Source organism: Pyrgilauda ruficollis, unplaced genomic scaffold (assembly GCF_017590135.1).
Source record: "Pyrgilauda ruficollis isolate IOZ18807 unplaced genomic scaffold, ASM1759013v1 scaffold2, whole genome shotgun sequence".
NCBI lineage: Eukaryota > Metazoa > Chordata > Aves > Passeriformes > Passeridae > Pyrgilauda > Pyrgilauda ruficollis.
This window is the reverse complement of record NW_024519206.1, coordinates 23312285-23336714: the sequence shown is the minus strand read 5'-3', so window position 1 is coordinate 23336714 and position 24430 is coordinate 23312285. Positions and strand designations below refer to the sequence as shown.

The 24430-nt window shown below is 38.9% G+C and overlaps 1 protein-coding gene across 2 annotated transcripts in view; it reads left to right on the top strand.

Annotated features, from left to right (window-relative positions):
- The window catches only part of TRAK1 (trafficking kinesin protein 1), a 103291-nt gene that overhangs the window by 66381 nt on the left and 12480 nt on the right, over positions 1-24430 (top strand). The window contains exons 5-15 of one of the 2 annotated variants that reach the window (XM_041466841.1): positions 526-642; positions 6257-6357; positions 7158-7266; positions 9040-9118; positions 9511-9641; positions 10151-10225; positions 11434-11571; positions 13002-13078; positions 15141-15377; positions 16322-16638; positions 20852-21067. In XM_041466841.1, coding sequence (XP_041322775.1) covers positions 526-642; positions 6257-6357; positions 7158-7266; positions 9040-9118; positions 9511-9641; positions 10151-10225; positions 11434-11571; positions 13002-13078; positions 15141-15377; positions 16322-16638; positions 20852-21067 — 1597 coding nt within the window. Of the gene's footprint in view, positions 1-525; positions 643-6256; positions 6358-7157; positions 7267-9039; positions 9119-9510; positions 9642-10150; positions 10226-11433; positions 11572-13001; positions 13079-15140; positions 15378-16321; positions 16639-20851; positions 21182-24430 lie in introns of both variants that reach the window. The other variant, XM_041466840.1, reaches the window with a different exon arrangement.

Below are 24430 nucleotides of genomic sequence, written 5' to 3'. Positions count from 1 at the left end.
TCAGCAGGATAAGCTTCTAGTTTTTATTGATACCTGTGGTGAATTGTCAAGATGGGTGATTTCCAGTACTGTGCTCATAGAGGAGGGGGAGGAAGAGGCCAAGCATGACATGAGAATAACCACTTAATGTAGTTTGGGGCATCTGCAAAAAGGAGAGAGTTAGGATTTATTTTTGTACAAAAGCACTGATGGTTGGCATGCACAAAAATAGGAGCTGAGCATTCATTGTGGTGGAACTGGCTTCTACTCCTGCACAGCTCGTTGCCTTTTATTTGTAGGTGGAGCAAGTGGAAACTGCAGAATGCTTTGAGAGAGGGTCAGTCATTTCTGAATAATGCTGTTGTAAGATATGCAAGAGTATAAAAGGAAAATCAGCAAAAACCCCTGAACAAATAAACCCTCACAGAAGGAAAAAGTACTTTTATTTTTATTCATCCCTTTCAAGGCAATTTTACCCTCCCTCTGATCCTTTGATGATTAAAAAATATAAATTGAAATTGGCTTTCTGTTCTTTATGCTTCACAGAAAGAACGGGACTTAGAATTAGCTGCTCGGATTGGCCAGTCGCTGTTAAAGAAGAATAAATCACTGACAGAAAGAAATGATTTCCTGGAGGAGCAAGTAGAACACATCAGAGAAGAGGTAAGATTTTTATGCCTGAATGCTGTATATGCAGTGATGGGAGGAATTTTGTTCTAGCTTTACCTTGTCCATGCATTTGGCCATGGGCAACCTTCTCCCATATCTGACCATCCTCCCTGCTAGAAATATCTTCCTTATATCTGGTCTAAACTGCTCTCCTTTGGTTTAAAACCATTACCCTTTATCCTGTCACAACAGACCCTGCTAAAAAGTCTGTTCCCATCTTCCTTATGAACCCTCTTTAAAGTACTGAAAGGCAGCAATACGGTCTCCCTAGAGCATTACCTTCTCCATGCTGAACAAACCAAACGCTCTCAGCCTTCCCTTATAGGAGAAGGAGTATTTTTGTGGCCCTCCTCTGGACCTGCTTGAACAGGTCCATGTCTGTCTTGTCCTGAGGACTCCAGAGCTGGGTGCTCTCCAGAGAACAGATGAGGAGGAGAATCACCTCCCTCAACTTGTTGGCCATGCTTCTTTTGATGCAGCCCAGGGTACTGTTGGCTTTCTGGGCTGGGAGTGCACACATTGGTGTGATCAATAAAACACACCAGAAAGCTTATATCATTTCATGTAGCACCTGTGCTTTAAAACAGGTCTTTAGCTATAAGTACAACTGTCACTAAACTCCAACTTAATAAATGAGCTAGGAGCCAGTGTTGTTTCTCCTATTCTGAGGCAGTGGCCTTGCTTTTTGAGTCTCACCCATATGTGGTTTTAAGCAAGACAGAGAGCAATGAACCACAGTGGAGTAAAAACTTTTAAAATTGTTCATAATTAACACTGCTCAGGGGTGTGAGATGTTGTATTATGAACATCTCACATAAAGGATAAAGTGCAGATGGAGTGATCGATGATGTGTGATAAATTGTGGTGGAGCACACATAATGAAATAATATCCTTTGATGTGGCCCACCCTTTTTGGCATGGAAAATTAGTTCTGTTCTCTCCCAAAGGAGTGCTGTTGCTTGCTGCCCAACTCCCATCATGAGGCAGACCAATTTATTTGTGTATTGGTCAGTATGACATGTACTAGGTATGTGCAAGGTGACTGAGCAGGACTGTGTGTTCATATCGTCCATCCACAGTGGAAAATTTGATTGAGGAAGGTGGAGGACAGGGACAGGCTGCCTCTGTCCACGTCTGTTTTTATTTAGTGGGACTGAGAAGCAGCATTAGGAAACGTGCCACCAAAAATAAGCCTCTTACCAGGTGGCTTGGTATGTTGGGCCATATGTTCTGTCAACACCCCTCTTTCACAGTGTTATTTTGATTCCTTCAGAAACTGATGCTTTTGAGGCAGAGCTCATCAGACTTTAAAGTCACGACACTTTTGTGTGTTGAAAATCTGCCTTTAATGGGTTGCAGATTTTCTATTAAAACTGAATTTTGAATGTTTGAACAGAACAGTAACTAAGACAGCTGTCTTTAAGGGCAAAAGATAAGAGAAATGAAATTGATTTATATTTCTAAAATTCTGTAAAAATTCTGTAAAAATTGCCTAAAAATGTTTTGCCTGGGAGATATGTGCTTTCTATAATACAGGGACAAATTATTTCTGATGTGTGGTGTAAAATTAAGGTTTTATTGGTACATGTATTACGGCTTGAATAATTTAGGTTTATATCTCTTTGACCTTTGTCATGACAAAACCTTCTGTCCATTCCATTAAGCAGACTGAGTTTTGTGCTGGGAACATACCACGTTGATAGATACACGTCAAAGTTATAAAGACCTGTGCAAAGTGCATCAGATTCTTGGGTTTGTCTTTTGAGTTTGTTTGCTAAGTTTAAGAAGGGGCTGTGATCATGTTCAGTAAAAACTGTTCTAACTGAGATTTTTTGCTGTACTAGAGAACTAAAGGGTGAGTGGACTGAAGCAAGCCCTTTAGTGTGTGCACAGACACTTCAGTCTCAGTTTACTGTTTCACTACTATATTCTAGAAGCATAAACGTATACTGAGGAAGCATTCTTAATTGTGAAGTATTTTGCTTTACAGAGATGGGTGTCTGCCTTTTCAGCAGCAGGGTGTAGTTCCCAGGTACAGTGTGTCTGTCTGCTGTTCAGTGAAAATGCTGCAGCTCCATGTTCCTTTTCTCTGGGATGGTGCTGCTTACACTTTGGTATTGTCTCCTTTGACATTACAGCTCAGTATCTAAGAAATGTAAACCATAAATCTGCACAATGTGAATTGTATTTGGACTGGAGTAGCTCACTAGGTGTTAGCTTCTCCTAATCTTTCTAGATTTCCAAGTTTCTGCTTCTTTTTCCTCTACATATTTTGTCCTATGTTTCTGAAGCTAAAATGGCAGCACTTCCAATGCAGTGTCAGTCCTCAAATAACACCACCTCAAACCTGTGTTAACTTCTGGGTAATACAGCCCTCTAGACCTGTTATTCGAGTTCAGATCACCTGTCAGAGTTTGTGTTTTGATGATAGCAGGTTTCAAAGTCCAGGTTTGATTTTGTTCTGTGTAAAGTGAAAGGAAAGGAAAAAGTTGAATTATAATCTGGAATGGTGGCTTAAAAAAGAGAACATTGCTCTTGGTTTTTTAAGAGTAGAAAGTAATGTTGGAAAGACAGAAATGCTCTTTGACTTGGTACTTGTATGCAAGCTGTTTGCATATGGTGTAACAGGGTGTCTTCTTTTTGAGTAATTCTGACCTGTTAAGCACTTAGCTGCTGTCAGGAAAAGCAAATCACTTTACTCTTGAAACAGTTGTTCATGATTCAGTAAAGATTGATCCTGTGAATTAGGTCCCAAGTCTTTAAACTGTTGTTCTCTGTGTGAGGATGTTTTTATTTTCTACTGAAATTATTTTAAGATAGGTACATCTATTTCATGAGTTAGTTCTGAAGCTGAGTAAAGCTGTCAGGCTAACAGAGGCAATTAAAAGCTTGAAGACATGAGTTATCACCATGCTTGGTTTGTGAGATGTCATGGGCCTTGCCCCATGTGCAGCCAGGACTCAGTCTCTATTGCTTGGTAACAATACCAAGATTGTGCAATAATAACGGGGCAGAATTCGCTCCAGAGGGTACATGTGGCAGTGGCTTGTGAAAATGTAGAACAGGCTATTTCTGTTCATAAAACAAATTCAGTGTTTTGCAGTGTGAAATTGTGTACTGAGTCTGTCTGGGATGCCGGTAATATTCTTCACCAGCCTACCTGGTGCTGTGCTTTGGGTTTGGGACTAAATTAGTGTTGATAACAATGTTTTGGCTATTGCGGAGCAATGCTTGCACAGCATCCACCAGGCTCTTTTCTTTTCCCTTCATGCCCTTCCCAGCCTCCCCAACCTTTTTTTTTTCTTCCCCTCATCACTCTGTCCACCATCTGCACAAGATGCTGGGAATCTGACCCAAACTGACCAAAGGGGTTTTTCTATACCATATGTTGTTATGTTCAACAACAGAAGGTCAGGGAAAGGGGGAAGAATCTGGGACATTCATGGTTATGGTGTTTGTCTTCACAAGTTACAGTTCTGTGTGCCAAGGTCCCACTTTCCAGTAAGTCACTGAACATGCACCTGCTGATAGGAAACAGTGAATAAATTCCTTCTTTTACTTTGCTTGCATGGGAAGCTTTACTTCACTTATTAAACTCTCTCAGCAAGAAGTTTTTCTCACTCTTGAGCTTCTGAGTCTCTTCTTCATCCTATGGGGATTGTGGGGCAGACTGTGCCCAGCAGGTGGGTGCTTAGCTGCTCACCAAAGTTAACACACCACAAAATGCTGCATCAAAGGGAGGTGTTGCTGGAAGTTACTGTAGTGAGTGTTTCACAGTTTCACAACCTGACTGAGATTGGAAGTGAGCTCTGGAGCTAATCTTGTCCAAACCCGCTTCACAAGCAGGACCCCCTTTAGCACAGTCCATTGCTAAGGACCATGTCCAGATGGTGTTTGACTGTCTCCAAGGATGGAGACCCCACAAGCTCTCTGGGCAACCTGTGCCAGTGCTCAGTCACCTTCACAATTAAAAAGTTGCACCTGATGTTTAAGAGGAACCACCCATGTTTCAGTTTATGCCTATTGTTTCAGGTCCTGTTCCATTAAAAGATCAACCTTTCTGACTTTTCACCCTCTTTTGGAGGCTTGGAATGCTCAGAAATGGCAGTAAAAATAGTATCCTCAGTCTATTTAATTCACAGGAAAAAAAACAGTAGCAAGAACTGGAGATGATCTAGTGTCCACCCACAGACAGCATCTGAATTCTTGCTTCTTAAAGAGGCTGAGTTATAATGTGCTGAAGGGAAGTAAATCGTTATTTTTGGTTCAGCATTTTCCCTCTTCCTGAAATGGAGAAAGCGGGCCTCCTGAAATTGATGCACAAATTTTGTTTAATAGTTTTCTAAGATATGGTTGGATGGGGATGTTTTTTTCCCCCTTGCTATTTAGAACCCACGTCTCAGGAGGACTTGGTGCCTTAGAACTTCTCATTATACAGAACAGTCTTAGTTAAGTAAATGACCTTGTTGGCTTCAAATTCTGAACAATTCAAGTGCCTTTTGGATTGCGTCTGCACTTTTGTTCAATGAAAATGGAGTTCAAATCTATGTAATTGATATTCTCTGTTTTTTTTCCTAATAATAACTACAAAGAAAAGTATGCTTACAATATGAAAAGCAGAAGTTTATTGAAAAGAAACATACTGTGCATTTTTTACATGGGAAAGTGCAAACTGAGGGCCAAGTCTTGCAGTGCAAGTGGAAGGGAATGGATGCGTCTGATCAGTTATGCTGTCTGTAGTTGTGCAAGGCAAATAAAAGTAATCTCCTGCTGCTGGCTTCTTAAACCACAGCTGTGAAGTGGTGTACATGCTACTGTCTAATTGGGCTTTTAACCCTTTTCTTGGAGAATAGCAATATAAAGTAACAAAGACTATGTTTGTAGAGCTCACAATTACAAGGATTTTTAATCACCCACTTCTGATGTTTCATTCATTTTTGATGTATGCTTATACTAAGTATGGGAATCCCACAAACTACGTTATTGGAGCCAAAAAAACCCGGAAAGTGACTGCAACCTTCACTGTTGGAACAGCCTCAGAACAGCAGCCACCCACTGTGTGGTGGTGTTCTGCAGCTCTTGAGTCACAATTGTAACCTCACTACACAGGCATTTCAGTAATTTTATGTAAAGCCTCTTGGAGAAGAGGAGATGTCGGCATCTGAGGCCTGCAAGGTCAGCATCCAAGTCAGAAGGTGACAGTCATCACACAAAATGTATCAAGGCAATGTTTGGCTTGACAATGCTACATTAATTTCTTGCTGTGTCATTGCAATATATCCATTATCATTCATGTGAATCTAGACTAATGCAACAGTGAGTCAAGATTGCTCATCTTAAAAAAGGTAAAAGAGAAGCATGTCTAATAGCAGCAAATAATTGCATATTTGGACCTGTAAAAAAATAACTTAGTGGCTACTTTAAAAGGTGCACTTTCCCTTCTTTCTAAGAAATAAAAGAAATGGTTCTGGTCCGTTTCAGTCTTGAACTCTTGATTTAGTCCAAGATGATGCCTGGAGGGTGAATAACAGGCTAATTTGTGGTGACTTTGCTTAAAAATGTGTCTGGAAAATCAGCCTACTGATCTGTGAGGTCTTTCTTTGTGTAGGTTTCTCAGCTGCGACATGAGCTGTCCATGAAAGATGAACTGCTCCAGTTCTATACCAGTGCTGCTGAAGAAAGTGAACCAGAATCCGTCTGTTCCACCCCGTAAGTCAACCCATATGCAGTATTGAACCTTGATCTGTTGGATGATTTCATCACTTGGAAAAGTGGTAAAATTGCCCCTGTATTGGCTGGAACTATAAATGGGACTCAGAACTTGGTGCAAGGTCCAGCTGGAAGGACTTGCACTGAGCCAGCTGGCTATCCAGGTGCCTACAGGAGCCAGGAGGGGAGAGTACATAGGGAGGCTGCTGGCACAACGCTGCAACTTTCAGAGGAACTGGGTCACTGTTGTGGTGGGGCAGCCGTGGGTGGCACTGACAGCAGCCCAGTACACCACACACATTTGCATGTGCTAGGACACGCTACATGAGTGACCTTTGTGCTTGAAGGACCTCTGAAGGCACTATGGAAAAATTCCAAGCCAAGGGAAAGAAATAAAGCATGGCTTACAGCGTGGGTTCCAGGCAGTTAGCTGCCTGAACAGCATTGCAGGCTCTGAGGGGCTGTCTGCCCTTGCAGAGTTATTGCTGCATTCTGATGAAGCATGTGCAGCATTAATCAGGAGCTATTGGATTGCTTGCTCCCTGTAGTAACATGGTTGCTTTTCTCATAGCCTTGGCTGAACAACTTTTCCATAGGAAATGTGCAGAACAATAAATAAAATTTTTAAATGTTCTTTTGAAATGCACTGCAAATTTATTGCTGCCCAAAAGTACTGGCATGAATAAGCTATATTTCATGTGGCTCTGTTTGCTTTTGAAACCTGTGTTCAGTCTGTGCTTCTGTAAGATTTGCCATAATATATGTAAAAATTATTTAAAATTGTTGCTGTTTCTTACAAGGCTGAAGAGGAATGAATCTTCTTCCTCCGTCCAGAACTACTTTCATTTGGACTCTCTTCAAAAGAAGCTCAAGGACCTGGAAGAGGAAAATGTTGTGCTTAGATCTGAGGTGAAATTGCTCCCTTTGTTTTGCTTAATATAGTTGTTCATCTAAATGCCAGAACACAGGTATTGAGAAGCTTGTATTTAAAGCTGAGTGTCTAACTAAGAGTATAATTCCACGTATAACGGATCTCTCTGTGACTGTTTAATCACAATCCTTTATCCTTTTAAATGAAAGAAAGGCTGAAATGTGGAAGCTACATAGAATCACAGAATTGCTTAGGTTGGAAAAGAGCTCTAAGGTCATTGTGGCCAGCCTTTGACCAATGAATACCTTATCAACTAGACCAGAGCCCTGAGTGCCATGTCCAGTCCTTTCTTGAACACCTGCTAGGGAAGTGACTCCAGCCCATTCCAATGTCGTATCACCTTTTCTGTGAAGAAATTCTTCCCAAATGAAGCTACCTGCAAAGCAGTGTTTGTGCGGTAAGAATGTGCAGGAGCATGGGCAGGTTTTGGAGTCCAGTATTGCACTTTGAAACAGGTTGTAAAGAGTTAACCTGGCAGATAAGTGTGACTTGAGCTGCAGATCTCAAGTTTGTAGGCTGGCATGGTCTCTGATACCAATTCAGTGTTTTTCAGAATGCAAATTCCTAGCCTAAATTTGCATTACATTTTTCATTTTGTGTTTCAAGTCAAGGGAGTTAAATTGAATGTGCTTTTCTTCTCTTTATTTCTTATGATATTCTGTTTGTTTCACAGATGACACAGTTTTTTAAAGTTTAATAATTGAATATGAAGTGAATAATTTTATATTTTCAATCCAATTTTTAAACTCTGGGAGCATGTTACCACTTTGCAAACATGTAGCAGGAGAGATACTTTGGTCTAAGAGTGAATACACAAAAACAGAATGTTACTACTATTTTCCACTGCAAATGTAGGGCCCATTGTAAATAGGTAGTGCCACATCTTTGCATGAGACACCAGGTAACGGAGACTGCTCTTAACTGAGAAGGTGCACAAGGAAGATGAGCAATAGATGGTCTGAGAATAATGAACATTAGAACTGAGAGAGCTGGTAGAACTGCATCGGGATCTGGTAGGAAACCCCATGCAGCACTGCCTTCCCATCCAGGGAGATGTAGTCTGTGCCAGCGAGGCAGAGAATGAAGCCAAATCTGTAACCTGTGAGCTGTGCAGTTCTCCGTAGATGCAGTCTGTGGGTGTCTGTGCATGCCCCCCAGCTTTGGGAATAGATTACAGACCCACTTAGGTGGTGCCAGACAGAACCAGCTGGCTGCAGCCATGCTGCTCTTGGCACTCCCAGAGTCAGAGTGGGAAAGACAAACCAGGGAAGGAGGTTGCATTAAGGTTTTTTGTAGGTTACAGTGCCAGAACTTTTCAAATAGGATCAAATAGCATGTTTTTTTTAAATACTTGAATGTTTAATTCAGTTATTTAAACCACGCTATTTATTTAGTTTTTGGTGATACCTAGCTTTGCTCAGTGAGCAGATCAAGTTCTGCATGATAGTGTTTTGTATGTAGAAGCCTTTCTTTTTCTTTTTACTTTTAGTGCAAAATACACAAGTGACATCTAGTGGGGATATGGTGATAATGATGCAAGTTTCTCCATACAATAATGTCTCTGCTGAATGTTCACCTGGCCTCTTTTTCCAGAACATGTGGGAGGACAGGCAAAAACTGTAGTTTCTCACTGTCTTCCTGAAGGAGTGATTAGAATAGCTTGTCTTTCTGGAGCAGATGGAAGTGCAACAGCAGACTGGCAAAGAACAAATGTGCTAATGTAGCATATTTGATGTGGATTTCTTGAACAGGCCTGTCAGCTGAAGACTGAAACAATTACTTATGAAGAGAAAGAACAACAACTTGTCAATGACTGTGTAAAAGAGCTAAGTATGTGTCTACTTCTTTATACTTTTTTGAGATAGGTCAGTAAAAATCCAAAACAGACCAGTCGGTCCTGTTTATCTGTGGTAATTATTTTCATTTTATAAATGGTTATGAGGAGAAAACTTCTGGGCTGAAATTTCACACCAGAAAATGTTGGCTGAAAGCTAAATCTTTCTCATTTTAAAACAGTTTTGCATTGAAAGTGTTCAGTCTCCTTTGCAGCATGAGCACTTGATGCCTTTCTGGTTTTGTGTCCTACTGTGTTTTTCAAAAATACCTTACTGTGAACTGGGGGTAGGATTCTGCTGAAGCAAGTGATGTTCCAAAAGAACATCTTTATGCTTACTTTTCTGATTTTGGGTTTGTCATGTTAATTGCAATTACTTATCTTAAAGGGGATGCAAACATCCAGATTGCCAATATCTCCGAAGAGCTAGCAAAGAAAACTGAAGATGCTGCCCGGCAGCAAGAAGAAATCACTCATCTTCTCTCTCAGATAGTCGAGCTGCAGAAAAAGGCAAAAGCTGTAAGCAATCCAGTTGAGAGACTACTGTTGTTATTTGCTGCTAATGTAACTGGAGGATAGATTAAAATCCTTTCTATACTAGAGCCTAAAGGAAATATTCCACCTTCCTTATGTGGATGACCTTGTTTGGTGTTTAATATCTGGCATACTTGATTAGAAAGCATCAATTTATTAAAAGATGCATACATGATTTCTCAAATGCAATAGTTAAAATTATTTTAAATATTAGATACAAAACTCTGCTCTGAGTTATGTCAGTGAGACAAGAATGTCAGTGCAAGTATTTCAGTGGGCACATACTTGTTTGGAGGTTCATTTAGCAAGGTGCATTCTAATGCTGTGAGTTCTTGTGTAAATATTAGAAATGTTTTTACACTAATTTGTAAATTAATACTGCTGTGGAGGAGAGGTGAGAAAAGTTACAGTGTTCCTACTTACCTGTAGTATGTTGTACAAATATCACAGGACAAAACATCGCAGTAATTCTAACATTTTTTGGGATATTTTAGTGTGCAGTTGAAAATGAGGAACTTGTCCAGCATCTGGGAGCAGCTAAAGATGCCCAGAGACAGCTCACAGCAGAGGTGAGTACATTGCTTAGTAATACAATAATTTAGTAGCCCAGCAATGACTGTTCACTTTGCCATGAGAGGTTTAGTCTGAGTTGGATCAGAAATATTAAATAGTTTTGCCTGTATATATGCAATGAAGGGACATTTATGTTCCTAGTATTATGTTCCTTTTCTTTCCTATTCTCTGCTCCTTCAAATGACACACATTTTGAAACACAGACTTGTGGGCTGTATAGGAACACCTTTAGAGGCTGACTTCTCTAGGCTGGTAATTTCAGCCTATTTTGACTAGTGAGATAAATGGAAGAGCTCATTGATGCTCTGTTTGTTCAGTGTATTAACATAAGGCAGTCCAGCATTTTTGGTTGTATTATGGGCGCTGCATTCACATGAAAAAAAGTGGACAAGATGGAATGAATAGAGCTTGATCCCTTTAGGATGTGTCTTGCACTTGCACTACTTGGTAATGAAGGTGGGAATGGCCAGAGAAACTTTTCCAGTGGGTGGACCTTTTGTATCTGTGGTGCTCAACAAAGATTGGGCTCATGCCTCACCATTGCTTTCTTAGGAAAGAAAATGAACCAAATCTCTTTTTCTAAACCAAATAGCTTATTTTTATGAAAGTTGTAGGAATGTGGTGTTTCAGATTTCTGCCCCTTTGCCAAACTTAGTTGAAGTGGCTGATGAACCCAAAAGCTGTGAGGACACACAGACATCTGTAGACAGAGTGATTACATAAGATGTGTTTCCTGGGAAAGCTAAAAATAAGGCATAGTCTTAGGCTGTTGAAAGCTATACATGTATATGTATGTATGCATGAAAGTCCTGGTTTTAAAATTCCTAAGTCCTTTGGACCATTGTGGAATGTCTTGTCCTCAGACCATGGTGTTTGTCACTGTGGTCATCATGGCAGTGATTAAGCACTAAACCTGATCAGACTAAAGATAGTTTTTTAGCTCTGTATCTTCTCCTTGACAATGGCTTCACATGGAAGGAAAGGAAGGAAATCCTTCCGCATTGTTACCTTCCCTACCTGCCTTCCCATCACTAATCCATGTTATTAATGATCTTCCAGTGATACTCAGTTGTTGGAGATCGATTCCTTTAAAGTGGGATATTCTTCCCTACACCATTATTGCTTACCAGTATTAAAAAATTGTAGGATTTTTATGGTAATAGTGCACCTCATAAGGTCTTGGACTGTTTTCTCTATGTTGCAGTTGCGAGAGCTGGAAGACAAGTATGCAGAGTGCATGGAAATGCTTCATGAGGCTCAAGAAGAGCTGAAAAACCTTAGGAACAAGACAATGCCAAATGCTATATCACGTCGGTACCACTCCCTTGGTCTCTTCCCTATGGTAAGCAGATTTAAGGAAAACCTGCTCACACCAAGCAAAGGATGTGTATTTGCATCTGACTTGCAGTTTCAGGGATAGGATCCTAGATCTGACATGAGCATGGGTGAAATGTGTATTTGCAGAGTCTTAAAGGATACCTGAGTGATCAGTTTTGCAAACCTGGTTCTGAAACAGTGGTGCTGTGCAGCTCTGCTGCAGTGTTATGTACAGCCTGCAGTGTCTGTGCTTATGCTGTGAAACCTGGTTAACAGGTTCTTACACACTTCTATACATCTTTGTTAGGCATCTCCTGTACTGTGGGGGCTGATGTTCATTAGGAGCTTCCTGTTTATCTTCAATATCCTTGGAGATATAACTTCCTAATAACATAACTATGGTTTTCAGACATGGCATCTTTCTAGTAATTTATGATATACATTTTAGTTCTTCAGTCTAAACCTTTGAACAGGGTTAAAAGCATAACTTCTTGTTTTATAGTGACTGAGAATTCAGTGGTTCATTAAAAGAATGATAGTTGTTAATCTGTATTATGGCAACAAGTTATGGTGGTTTCACTGGTGTTATCAACTTTCTTTATCTGATTTCATGTGATTATGACATTTTAAACTCAGGAAATATGCGGTACCCTCAATGAAATGAAAAAAAAAGAGTGGATAAGAATGTGTGCAGTGACTTGCTCTGCTTGCCTTTTTGTGCTCTCCTCTGAGACTGTACGCAGGCCAAATTAAAGTGCAGACATTTAATAATACAAGTTGTGCTTGCAAAAATAATACAAATTGTCCTTGCACAAATACAGCTGAAAGCTGTGAAGAGTATGCTTGTGCTGAGGTGGTCTTACATGTTTTGTGTGAAAATGATTTTCAAACGTTCAATCATGGGACAAAAGATCATTTAGGTTTGTTAATGTTTGATACTTAGACCCTGCACCCAGCAGTAAATCTTAGTGACCAGCTACGGAAAATTGATGGCCTGCTACCTGTAACCTTACGGAGAAAGTATGTAGTGCTTTATGCCAAGAATCATGTCATTTTTGTGGATGGGTGGATAATGCTGTGAGTTTTATGTTTATTCTAAATGAGAACATAAAGAGCAAAACTTTATACATGAAAGGTGAGTGTTACTGAGTATGGAATTCAGTCTGGGTAGCTGGATCATGTTGTTGCCTACAATGCTTTTTTTAAGATTCTTTGGCAGATATTATGTATCATCAGATGGTACATACTGCAGGAAAATGAAGCTAAGCCATATTTTGTCAGTGCTTTAAATACCTACATTAGTTTTCCAGTCATTTTTCATATTTAAACCTTCATTTTTTCTTCTAGAAATACTCTCCATTATTTATTACTTTGTATAAGTAATTTATTATTTTCTGTCATGCCAACCTATTAATGCTATGATATTTGTTTCTCTTTTGTGCTTGCTTTTAACAGGATTCTTTGGCAGCAGAGATAGAAGGGTCAATGAGGAAAGAACTGCATTTGGATGAACCCGACTCTCCTGACTTGGCGTATGACTGAAAAGAATTGGTTCCTAATTGATTGGTTATATCTGAATTTAATTATTTGATGAGAAAAGAAAAAACAGGAAATAGTTGAGCTAGATATTTAGAAAGAAGTATTTCTAGCTGAATGTGAATGATAAGAGAGAAAGGAAAACAAATTGCCTAGTTTTTGGGGTGTTTTTATTTTCTCCTAAATCTGCTAAAAGAAAACACCTATATACTGGCTTTGCCTTGTCTTGTAAACCTCTTTCCTCATTAGTGAGTGCTGAGAATGAGAAAAGGTTTGTTTTCTTTTGTGTTACCATGCTAGATTTCTTCAGTTACCAGTTAGAGGAGGAGTTCATGTTCTTGGTGATTTTTATAACATAATTTACCAGGTTGATCTAATCCAGTTTTTACAGGAAGAACATCAGGGCAGTAAGGGATTTGCAGTGGTTGGGTACTTAGTGTGATGCCCATTACACCTGTGCTGAAGTTCTGTTTAATTAAACAAGAGAGTAGTTTGAAACAAGTTAAGTGCTTGCGACAGCCCCAAAGCTATAGATAGATACAGCTTGGCAGAAATGGCCTCGCTGATGCCAGTTGCACGTGTACTCCAATAGGTTTATCTCACAGATTTGTACAAAGCATGGATTGTTGAATTTGAAATAAGTTAATCCAGTTTACAGGGTCTGTTACAGAAACAGAGTTTACAAAACAGGACAGTCAGGGAAGGTACAGTAGGCACTTCCCAGAAACCTTCTAATTGCATTTACAAAATGCCTGACGCATACACTGACCTTTTCTGAGCCTGAGCCGAGAACTGCAAATGAGGCTTTGACAGAGTGAAATGTTGGTTAGAAAAATGTAAGATCAGAAAGTTGTGAGCATGCTCAAACCCATAGGATCCTTTCATCCTTCCACTATAATCTAACTTGAAGCTAGTTTAACTTTATAGAATGTCTTATTTACTTTGCCTGTACCAGAGGAGGATACTTTTTTTTTTTTTTTTTTTGATTGCGTGACTTGTTTCGGTTTTATTTATTTGTGCAGTGGTAGTAACTGCAAGCTCCATGGGACTGTTTATTGATAAATACCCTTAAATTCAACCTCATAAAGATATACTGCTATAGACCTGGAGCCTCCACACAAAGGGTGCAATGGTTGGGCACTCATGGACAGAAGGAAAGAAATTTGAATGACATTAAATAGCCTGCATGCAGTCACTGTTACAACCTGGAAGTGTTACCTTTCATGGAAGGAATTTGCTATCCTTGTGTTCAGCCATTGCTGAACTGTAAAATAAAGCAGTAGTGGCACTGCTGGAGCATGGTGTAGGGTAATTTTATTTTATCAAGAAATTTCTGCTGAAGTGTCATCTGATGTCAGTCTTGAACCAGGTGAACAATGTTTGTTATGGTATAAAGACAATGGTGATAAAGAATGAACTGTAGAAGTAGATCAAATATTAGGTTTCCAGCCTTGACAACCTCTCTCTCAAGTCCTGGTCCATTATATTTCTGGGATCTTTTTCCTTTTTTTTTAAAGTACTATTTAAGGGGATTGGAAATTGGTTTTGGACAGAAAAGATACAGGACTTTCTTGCATGGAGATCCTCAGGACAGTAAATTCAAACTGTCTTTTAAAATGGATTAGTCAGTTTATAGGTAAGAGTTGAATGGAGGTCAATTCTGGTTTTTAAAATCTCATTTTTACATAATGGCTTTATGGCAGTTTTAGCTGATGTACTAAAATGCTCTTTCACTTATTTTTTATTAATATTTGAAAGGGTCCATGCACATGATTGTCAAATGTTCTGTTAAAAATATTCTAAGGTGATGGAAGAATTATGCTGATGGATTGAATGTAATGGCCAGACTGTAGCTAGTATGGGACCCTATGCATACTACTTTACAGAACTATATATAAAACCAACGTGTTTGATAGACCTGTGAATAGGAAAGGCTGTTAATAAGCTCCTTCCTGTTCCTTCTCATGGTAATAAGTTATTGAGTGATTATTAACTATTAACTGAGTGATTATTAACTATTAACTAATTAGTCATTGAGTGTGTGTGTGTGTTTTACAGCCATCAGAAGCGGGTCTTCGAGACGGTGAGAAATGTCAATCAAGTTGTCAAGCAGAGATCCATGACTCCGTCTCCAATGAATATCCCAGGCTCTAACCAGTCCTCTGCTATGAACTCAGTCATTTCTAGCTGTGTCAGCACTCCACGTTCCAGTTTCTATGGGGGAGACATCTCTAACATTATGATAGACAACAAGACCAATAGCATCATCTTAGAGACAGAGTCCTCGGACAATGGGTCAGTAGCAGAGCACTGGAATTTGCTTTTGCTTTGTTCCTGACATAAAGGCAGTGTTCCTGTTATCCTCCTTTTGTCTTAGGTAGTGCAGTTATCACAGTGGCATACATCTTCAAAATCTATTTTGTGCTTATAGGTTTTGGGCACTCAAGTTTAAAAAAAGAAAGCTTTTAGCAAGTACTGTGTATCAATCAGTATCTGCAACTCAGACCTGTTCTGAGATGCAACATCACCAAATGATGTAAAACCACCCTTTGTTTTTATGTGTCAACACTTAAAAATAATTACATTTTCACCATGTTAAATAAATGCCAGGAAGTCCTGATTCCAGATGCAGCTACAGTTAACTGTTTTGATCCTAAAAATGAATAAAGTGTGCATCTGGAGGTTACCTAGTATGAATACTTATGAATGAAACCAATCAGAACTTGGCTTTTTTAGCTACTTGTCTCTTCGCCCAGTGCAGCTCCACACTGTATTCTGCATTTACTTTTCATTAAAATGGCTTAATACTTCAAAACAATATATGTTTGTCAGTATAATATACTCTTGTGACTCACTGTGGTGTTCTTACAGCATTGGCCCTTTAACATGGGGCCTGCTTACCTGAGTTTACGTAACTGTGAGAGACGCACAACAAGTAGACAACTCTCACCTCTTTGTAGGAGTAAACTCTTAAGTAAAGTGCAGGTTTCCAACCAGGACTTTCCAGGCAGGAACTAGGACTCAAAATTTTTTCTATGAAAGATCAACAAAAGACTGGCGTTTGCCTTTGAGCTCTTCACATGAGGAGCAAGTTGTTCCCAGACATGGTAATGTAAAGGTATTGGTGAATGCCTCAAAACTGTCATGTGGAAGCCTTAAACATTTCTAAGAATGTGGGGTTTTTCCCCCTCCCACCTTTTTTTTTTTATTATTTTTCTGTGTCCCCCTTTATGTTTTAGAAATGAAGACAGGATGAAGAAGCCTGGAACTCCAGGGACTCCAGGCTCCAGTGACCTAGAGACTGCCCTGCGTAGGCTCTCCCTCAGGCGAGAGAATTACCTCTCGGAGCGCAAGTTCTTTGAGGAAGAGCAGGAAAGGAAGTTGCGGGAACTGGCGGAAAAGGGAGAACTCCACAGTGGTTCCGTTACCCCCACAGAGAGCATCATGTCACTGGGAACTCACTCCAGATTTTCAGAATTCACTGGATATTCAGGAATGTCTATCAGCAGTCGCTCCTACCTGCCAGAAAAGCTTCAGATTGTGAAACCACTAGAAGGTGATAACAAAGGGCCTCGGCCTTTATCTGTTGTTATTAGTGACTCTTTGTGGTCCCTAATCCATTACCAGAAAGCGGGAAATCTTTGCAATACATATTCTTTTTACTTTAGAGACAGTACTCCACGCTGTTGGTTTGAGATCTTCTAACTAATATATTCTTCCACAAGCCTTAAAAGTGTTAGGAAACAATCCCAGCCAAAGCAGTAAAATCAATATTACAGGCCACACATGCACATCATCAGTGCAGCTTTGCATCCGACCTAAATGTTACCATTTCATAATTGGAAAAGGAAGGTGGATAAGCCTATGAAATCTAAACAGCAAGAGTTCTGTAAATTACTATCTGGAAAGGCCATTACCTACTTCAGTAAGTCCTGTTGGTCTAATAAGACTGTTATAGTGATTCAAAATTATCTCTGGACTTAACGGGTTGTTTGAGTGGTCACACTATTCACTCTATGGCTTTGTGTTTCATGTGTTAAATAGGTGGGGTTTTTTAAAGTCAAATTTGCTTCATACGTTGTCTCAGAAAAAGGCAAGATAGTGATAGATGGTAGTCAGGGCTAGAGCTGTATTTCAAAGTTCATTTCAATAGACTGTTTAAAAAAAGCTGTCAAAGCAAATGTAGTATAGTCTGCCTGGCTTTCTTCAGTTCTTTCAGATTATAGCTGGAAGTTAGTTGAGTCAATTCCTTCAGGTTTTAAAACAAATGAAGTTTCCCTGTAGTACTTCACAGATACACTAGGTAACATAATTTAGCTTTGGCTTCTCTCTCTCTCTCTCTCTCTCTTTTTCCTTTAAGAGAACTCTTGTATTACATTGCATTGTGTGTGTTTTAATTGCAGAAGTTCCTTTTTTTCATCTGTTTAGAACAAATTTATTTCATTTATAAGGAGCATATAGCATGACGCGTACTCAGAAGCAAACATAAGCGTTCTTATGTCCTGAAGAAAGTGATGTACTGTATCAACCTATTCAAATGAAACTATAGCCATAGCACACAAACCCATACTGTCAAGCAGATTTTAATAGTTTGTTTTCATGGCTGCTTTTAAATGGTCATAAAATTTCTTGTACCACATGAGGGAAAGGATGATCCCACTTTGTTTCAGTTTCTCGTTGCTACCACTGTAATAGATTTCTGTCACCATCCCATTATATCTGCTTTTGTCTTCCAATAAACTCTTAAAGTCTTTATCATCTTTCTATCTGTCTGGGTTTTTTTTTCCCCCTGGTTTTGTTCAATGTTTTCACTGAGTCATTTCTCTCTTGAAATTATTGCACTTTTTAAAGTATTTCCCATGTTTGGTTTTAGATTTTATTTGTAGCATGTTTGTGCTTGCCTGTTTCATAAGTTTTGTGTTTGTTAACTTTTATTAGCTAAATATCTTCATGATTTTGTTTTTCATTTCAGCTCAGTTTATTTTCTGAATATTTTTCATGAGCCTTAGTTTTTGTTTCAACTTCATGGACGCCTTCAGACTACTGGGGAAAAACAGTCTGCTGTACCTGCAGACTCTTATAAGTAGTTGGTTTTATTGCTGGTTTGGGTGCTCATGTCATAAAACAGAAAAAAAAATTAGTTCTGTAATAAATTTACTGTAGGTTAATGACTTCTGCTTCTTTAAAGCAATCTTTAAATCCCCCAGGATAAAAAGTGGCAGAAGCACTAAGAAATTAATTTTTGCACCTTTAAAAATCAATACATGCTATCTTTTAGTCAAACAGGAGGATTGCTTGATGTGACTTGTTTTAATTATAGTCCAGTGGGATTTGTTTTGTTTGCTTTGGTTTTTTTTTAATGATGCACCTGTGACTCGTTGTGTCATAAGCACAAAACAGCACTATCTGTAGGAAAACTAAAAAGTGGGACTGACTATGTCTTCACCCACTTCACTGCAATTGTGGGAGCAACACACTGTGAATTTCTAAGCTTTCTCTGATCCTCAATGCCTATGTGCAATCATGCAGAGATACCAGGAATAGAGGAAAAAAGTTTACTTCGTTCATATATTTTGTTCTTATATTCTTTCTTAACTTCAGTGGCATGTCCCACTGTTACACAGTAATTCCCTCATGCCAGCTGTTTCTGATAATTTATAAAACCATCTGCTAGGAACCTGGGACTGAATGTAGGCCAAAGAAGTGTTGTATTTCCCTCTTCCTTTGACTTCTGCAGCTTTCTCTTTTTTCTTTTTGTTGGGGATTTACAGTTGTTGGATTCCTTTGTACTTTTTTTTTTCATTTTCTCTATAGGAAATTAAAGCTCCCTTGCACACATTTTATGAGATCAAGATTAGGCTCAGGTATACTCTTGTTTGTGATGGAGCTAAGGCCATTTTGATTTCTGTGGTTTCAACAGAAATGTTAAAACTCACAATGCAGATATTTTGGTAAATATATTTCCTATGGAAAAATATGAGATATGTATTGAAAATGAAGTGCTTGTATTCTGCTGAGTTTATTTTAAGTATAAGTTTTGGTGTGCTTTATGGTGAAAAAGATTACATCTCCAGAAGCTGCCATGTAGAAGTTAATTAACTTTTTTATACTTGCATGCAGTGCAGAAAGAAATTTTTATTTCCTTTGTTCTTTAATTCTTGGAGTAGACTAAAAGAAAACCTCTGCTCCTAGGTTAAGGCTTGACAATATCTGCCACTTCTTCACATTCTGGGGTATTTCTTTTATATAAAAAGAAAAAACTTGGCCTTTGTGACAATTCAGAAGTAAATACAAATTATAAGGATGTCTCTTCTCTCATTTTGGGGTTGTAATAGTTTCTACTTGAGCCTCAAGGGTGCAAATTTTCTCTAGTCCCTCTAGACTTATTTAAATAAAAGCAAAAAAAAAAAAAATAGATAGGGTCATTAGCCAAAGTAATCTAGCAGGTCCATTTATTCTGAGCTAAAAAATTACAGATCTTAAAAAGTGAGATAGGCTTAATTAAAATGCCACCCATTGTTCCTAGTCATTCTAGAGAAAGAGTTTTTTCCCTGTTCACTTCCTGTTTACACCAAGCTTCCTCAAGTGCAATATGTGAAATGGCAATTTTTCTCATTCCATAGGCTTTTTCTCACATTAAAAATGTATATGAGAGCCACCCCTTCTCTAGTCATTACGCTTGTTTAAGCTTTTACAAACACCATGTAACAAATTGAATATTTTTGGACTTTGAATATGGGTGAGACATTTGTGTGCCAGCTTGTTGAACAAATGGGTATTCTGCTTTGCAGAGAGGGAACAGGAATAAGACTGCAAAAACTGCTCTGATTTGCAGGCAGAGGTGAAAAGAAGGATATTTTGTTTGTGTCATAGGACATGTGTGATTTTAAGTCACATTTTTCAACACAGTGATGGTGGGCACACAGGAAAATGCAGGCCCCAGTGTTTAATTGCTACTTAAGGAATCAAATAAATTCTCCCTTGATTTCACTGGGTCCATCTCGGTGTATATATGAATTTTTCCTGATCCATTACTATTTCTGACTGTCTTGTATTAAACCCTGAATATTGAATGCTCGTCTCTGTAAAATGCACCTCCTTTTTCAAAACATTTCTCTGCCAAGGATGAAGCTACAGGTACAGTAGCACTTAGTTATGTAGTAGTTGAATTCCTGTAGCATAGGGCCCACACAGGTATTTAGACTTGATGTGTAGTTCAGATCTGCTTACACGTGCCTGATGTTGATGGGGTTTTCTAACATATGGTACAAAGCTAAAATTTCTGTGCAGTCTGTGTGACTACTGTCCTCCCGTTAGCCACTGGCAGAAAATTCTGGCATGTTTTCAGCACTAGTTTGAGCTTAATGTGGGAATATGTGGTATATGTTCCTCTTAGAGCTTTCTGTGATGGTGCTCAGACCAACTGTTACCATGTAAATTCTTTCTTTTCCTGCTTAATCCTGTGAATTGAAGTGGATGAGGATATTTACAGGGAGGGGATGTGCATGTGCACAAGTGTGCTGCTTCTCACCACCAGGCTTTGCACAAGTGCTGATGTGATCAGTTTATTACACATTGGTGTGGAAATGCTGAAGCGTAGGTGCAGTTTTGTGCTGTAGCATGTCTCCCTAGACACATTAAACCCAGAAACATTAAAGGTTTGGGGCTCCCAAACCTTTGGTCTTCTAGGTAAATTAAGTGGGACTTTGTGTTTTAGGTCCTGGATTGCTTACTAATTGATTTTGGTTGTCTTTCTGTTCCCTTTCAAGGTTCTGCCACTTTGCACCACTGGCAGCAGCTGGCTCAGCCTCACTTGGGTGGGATCCTGGACCCAAGGCCTGGGGTTGTCACTAAGGGCTTCAGGACCCTAGACCTGGACCTGGATGAAGTGTACTGCCTTAATGACTATGAGGAAGATGAGACAGGTGACATTTCTTACAAGGGCCTAACTACCTCGACGCCAGTTCAGCACACAGAGACCTCAGGTGAGAGGTCACAAGCACAAGTGACTGTTTCAGAGAACAAGAATAACCCCCGCCAATCTCAGGCTTTCACAGAGGAGATGCAGGAGTCCGCGACTGACGATGATGAGGGGTCTGGTGAGGGAAACTCATTAAGTCCAGTAAAACTGACATCTTTACAGGATTTTGATTACTGGGCCATTCTCACGTCTCTTCAGAACAGCATCCATAATATGGCTTTGTGTGTAGCATCTGCACGATAGTGCGTGCGGTGGTTAGAACATAACCATTCTAACATTGGCTCAAAAATCGTTTCTTTGATAATCTTTTAATTTGTTTTTCAGTAACAGCATCTGTGGTCAATATTTTACTCTATTTTGATAAGAGAAGGCTGCTAAAAGGAAGTGGTTCATTCACAAACGTTTGTGTGGCATGTATTCAACTTGTGTGTGTATTTAGTGTGCACTGTTAAGTGTGTGTAATGTGCAGATTACATATATTTTGTATGGCTGTAGTGCAGATACTCTTCTGACAGTTCATAAGAGGTGATGCCATGTTTTAGATGTTTGTACTTTGGGAAAAAACAAAGACTAAATGATTGGTGCACTAAAGGTGCCTCCATCTTGCCTTTGCTGAAACAAATGGAGTGCCTTGAAAACCACCAAAGAAATCCTGAAAGTTTAATTCACGTACCTCAGATACAGTTACCTGTTTTTAAAGTCCTTCTGAGATAAAGAATTAAGGGAATGTTTTTATTGCAGTGACTAATAACATTTCCCTTACTCTTTCTCCAGCACACTATTAAATCCTGTCCTTCCTATTTATACCGTATTAAGACGTAAACATTTTTAGGTGACACAGTACTGCATGAGTTGTTAGATACTCTGAACTGACACTAGCAGGCTGTTATTGCAAAAGATTACAGATTCTCAAGACTATAGATGTGTTTTGAGTTTGTGTGGTTTCTCTCTTGTTCTTGGGATTTGGGGGGTTTTGTTTTAATAAGCTATATAGTCTTCATTCTGGTAAAGAATTGTATTTAGTCCAGAATCAGAAAATTGCCAGAACTCCTTTTTTTTCCAGACTTCTTGTGTTTGTATAACTACTTTAAATGAAGACGCTTCCTTCCCTCTCCATTTTCTGGGGTAAATCATAATTTAATATTTGGCTGATCTTTGGAAGATTAGATTGTCTCAGGGCTAAACAATAATATTTCTGTTATTATCATGACATGCAGAGTATCTTCAGCTCTCACTGCAATGGCAGTTCAGTGCTTTCAGCTATTGAATGTAAGCTACTTTCTACAGTCAGTCTTATTAAGGTTAAACTTCGAATTATGGAATTATTAATGCTGGAAAGGACCTCTAAGATCATTGAGTCCAGGCATTAGCCCAGCACTGCCAAGTCCACCACTAAACCATGTCCCTAAGTGCCATATCTACAGATCTTTTAAATACCTCCCAGGGTACTGACCCAACCACTTCCCTGGGCAGCCTGTTCCAGTGCTTCAACATCCAAACCCTTCAACTTCCCTTTCCATTGGCAAAAGTTGTCCTTGTTCTGTGAGATCCCAGAAACAAAGTTTATATTATTTTTTATATTAATATGAAAATAAATAATACCTCTTCAGGCAGTTGTGTACCATTTTGGATATTATCCAGGTTTTTATAATTTTGAAGAGTCTGAGTAACAACAGCAAGAAAAGCTGGAGATATAAGAAACATGGACTGAAATAATCAAAGAATGAAATAACTGGCAGTTTTAGGATCTAGGGAATAAAAGATTCAACAAAATATATGATTAATTTTAAAATGTGTTGCTGTAGAGAGGAAGGGAACTAGCAGTTCTTCATAAACTCAGAGCAGAGTAAATGTGAAAAAAATGTTGCTTGGGTTACGTTTTTAAGAATTTTCTAACTCTAAGAGTGTTCAACACAGGAACATTTCAAAAAAGTAGAAGATTCATTGTCATGGGCTAAACATAGATAAGGATATAGTTTAGTTCCTTGTTGTTGTTTTTGTTTTGGTTTTTTTTTTTTTTTAAGAACAAATTATTCTAACATTTCTGGATAATAATTTGAAAGAGTTCTTTCTTTCAAGTAGAGCAATAGAAGTAGGCCTGCTTCATGTTTACAAACTGGTAAGAAAACCTAGTATTTCTTTCCATTTTCTGTCTCCATTATGATTTGAATAAAGGTCACTGTTTATGAACAGGTTATTTACTGGTTACTGCAGACTTTTCCTGGGAAAAGTCTATTTAGACAGGGGTGTTAAGCAAATTCCCCACCTTATAAATTGACAAAGTAGATAAAATCAATGAAATTGCTCTAGCAATCTTATTTTACCTTTTATTGTTTGCTGAGTCATTTTAATACATTACAGAAATAAATGGGTCAAAATTAATAACTTTGTGTAGAATGAACAAGTGCACTGAAAACTTTAATTTCCCATTCTTTTGCCTTCTTCCAAATTGTCCTGTTTCGTAGGATTTAGGCGCTTCCATACCATATCATTGTTGGTTGTGTTGCTCAAATGGAGTAAAGACACTGTGTCTGCTTTTTGTTGAAGTAATTTGTTAGGCATTGTACAAGGAGGAGATGATTGTGGATTTTTTCATAATAGGCACTTACTAATGGAGCAGTACTTCTTAGGATCCACAATCTGCCTGCTGAAGAATATATTTTGGGAGAAGGAGGTGAATGCTTAGCTTATGAATTTATTTTGTATTTAAATATTGTGTAGCCATTGCTTCTCATTGCTTCTCCTCAGCATTCTTTCTTCTAGATTTCTGTGTTGAAATTCAAGGCAGGTAGGGGTGTGTATGGACGTGTGGCACCTCATCATGAGCCCATCATGAGTACAAGGTTACAACATCATTGCTTGCCTGATTCCAGTTGGGAATTGGTTCCAGTTGGCAACATACAGAACAAACGCTTGCTAGAGAATGTGGAAGTAAAATAAAAAGGAAAGGAATAAAAAATCTTGCACACAGTCTCTAGCAATAGTGCCTTTGCTTGTAATCCAGGATAGCTCTATTGTGGAAAAATCTCATTCAAGAGGTCTGTAAAAACCAGAAGGTATCTTCTTACACTTGCTGTTGGCAGGCCATAAAGTGTGCCAGTCTAGAGCTACAGGTCTTCTAGCCTCAGACCAAAAAGTCTTTAGTAATACAGTGCCTGCAAGGACCTTCCCAGCAGATGTAGATCATCTTAGTCTGTTGGGCAGGTTTCTGCTTCAGTTGATTGTGTGCTCTGAGGTTTGTATCTTGCCTTTTTTGCACTGGATATGTTCTCTGTCACAGCACTTACAAGTACTATTCATATTGCCATTCTGTGTGTGCAGAGTGCTGCTCAAAATGAGCCCCAGCACTTAGTTTAACTTCCCAGCT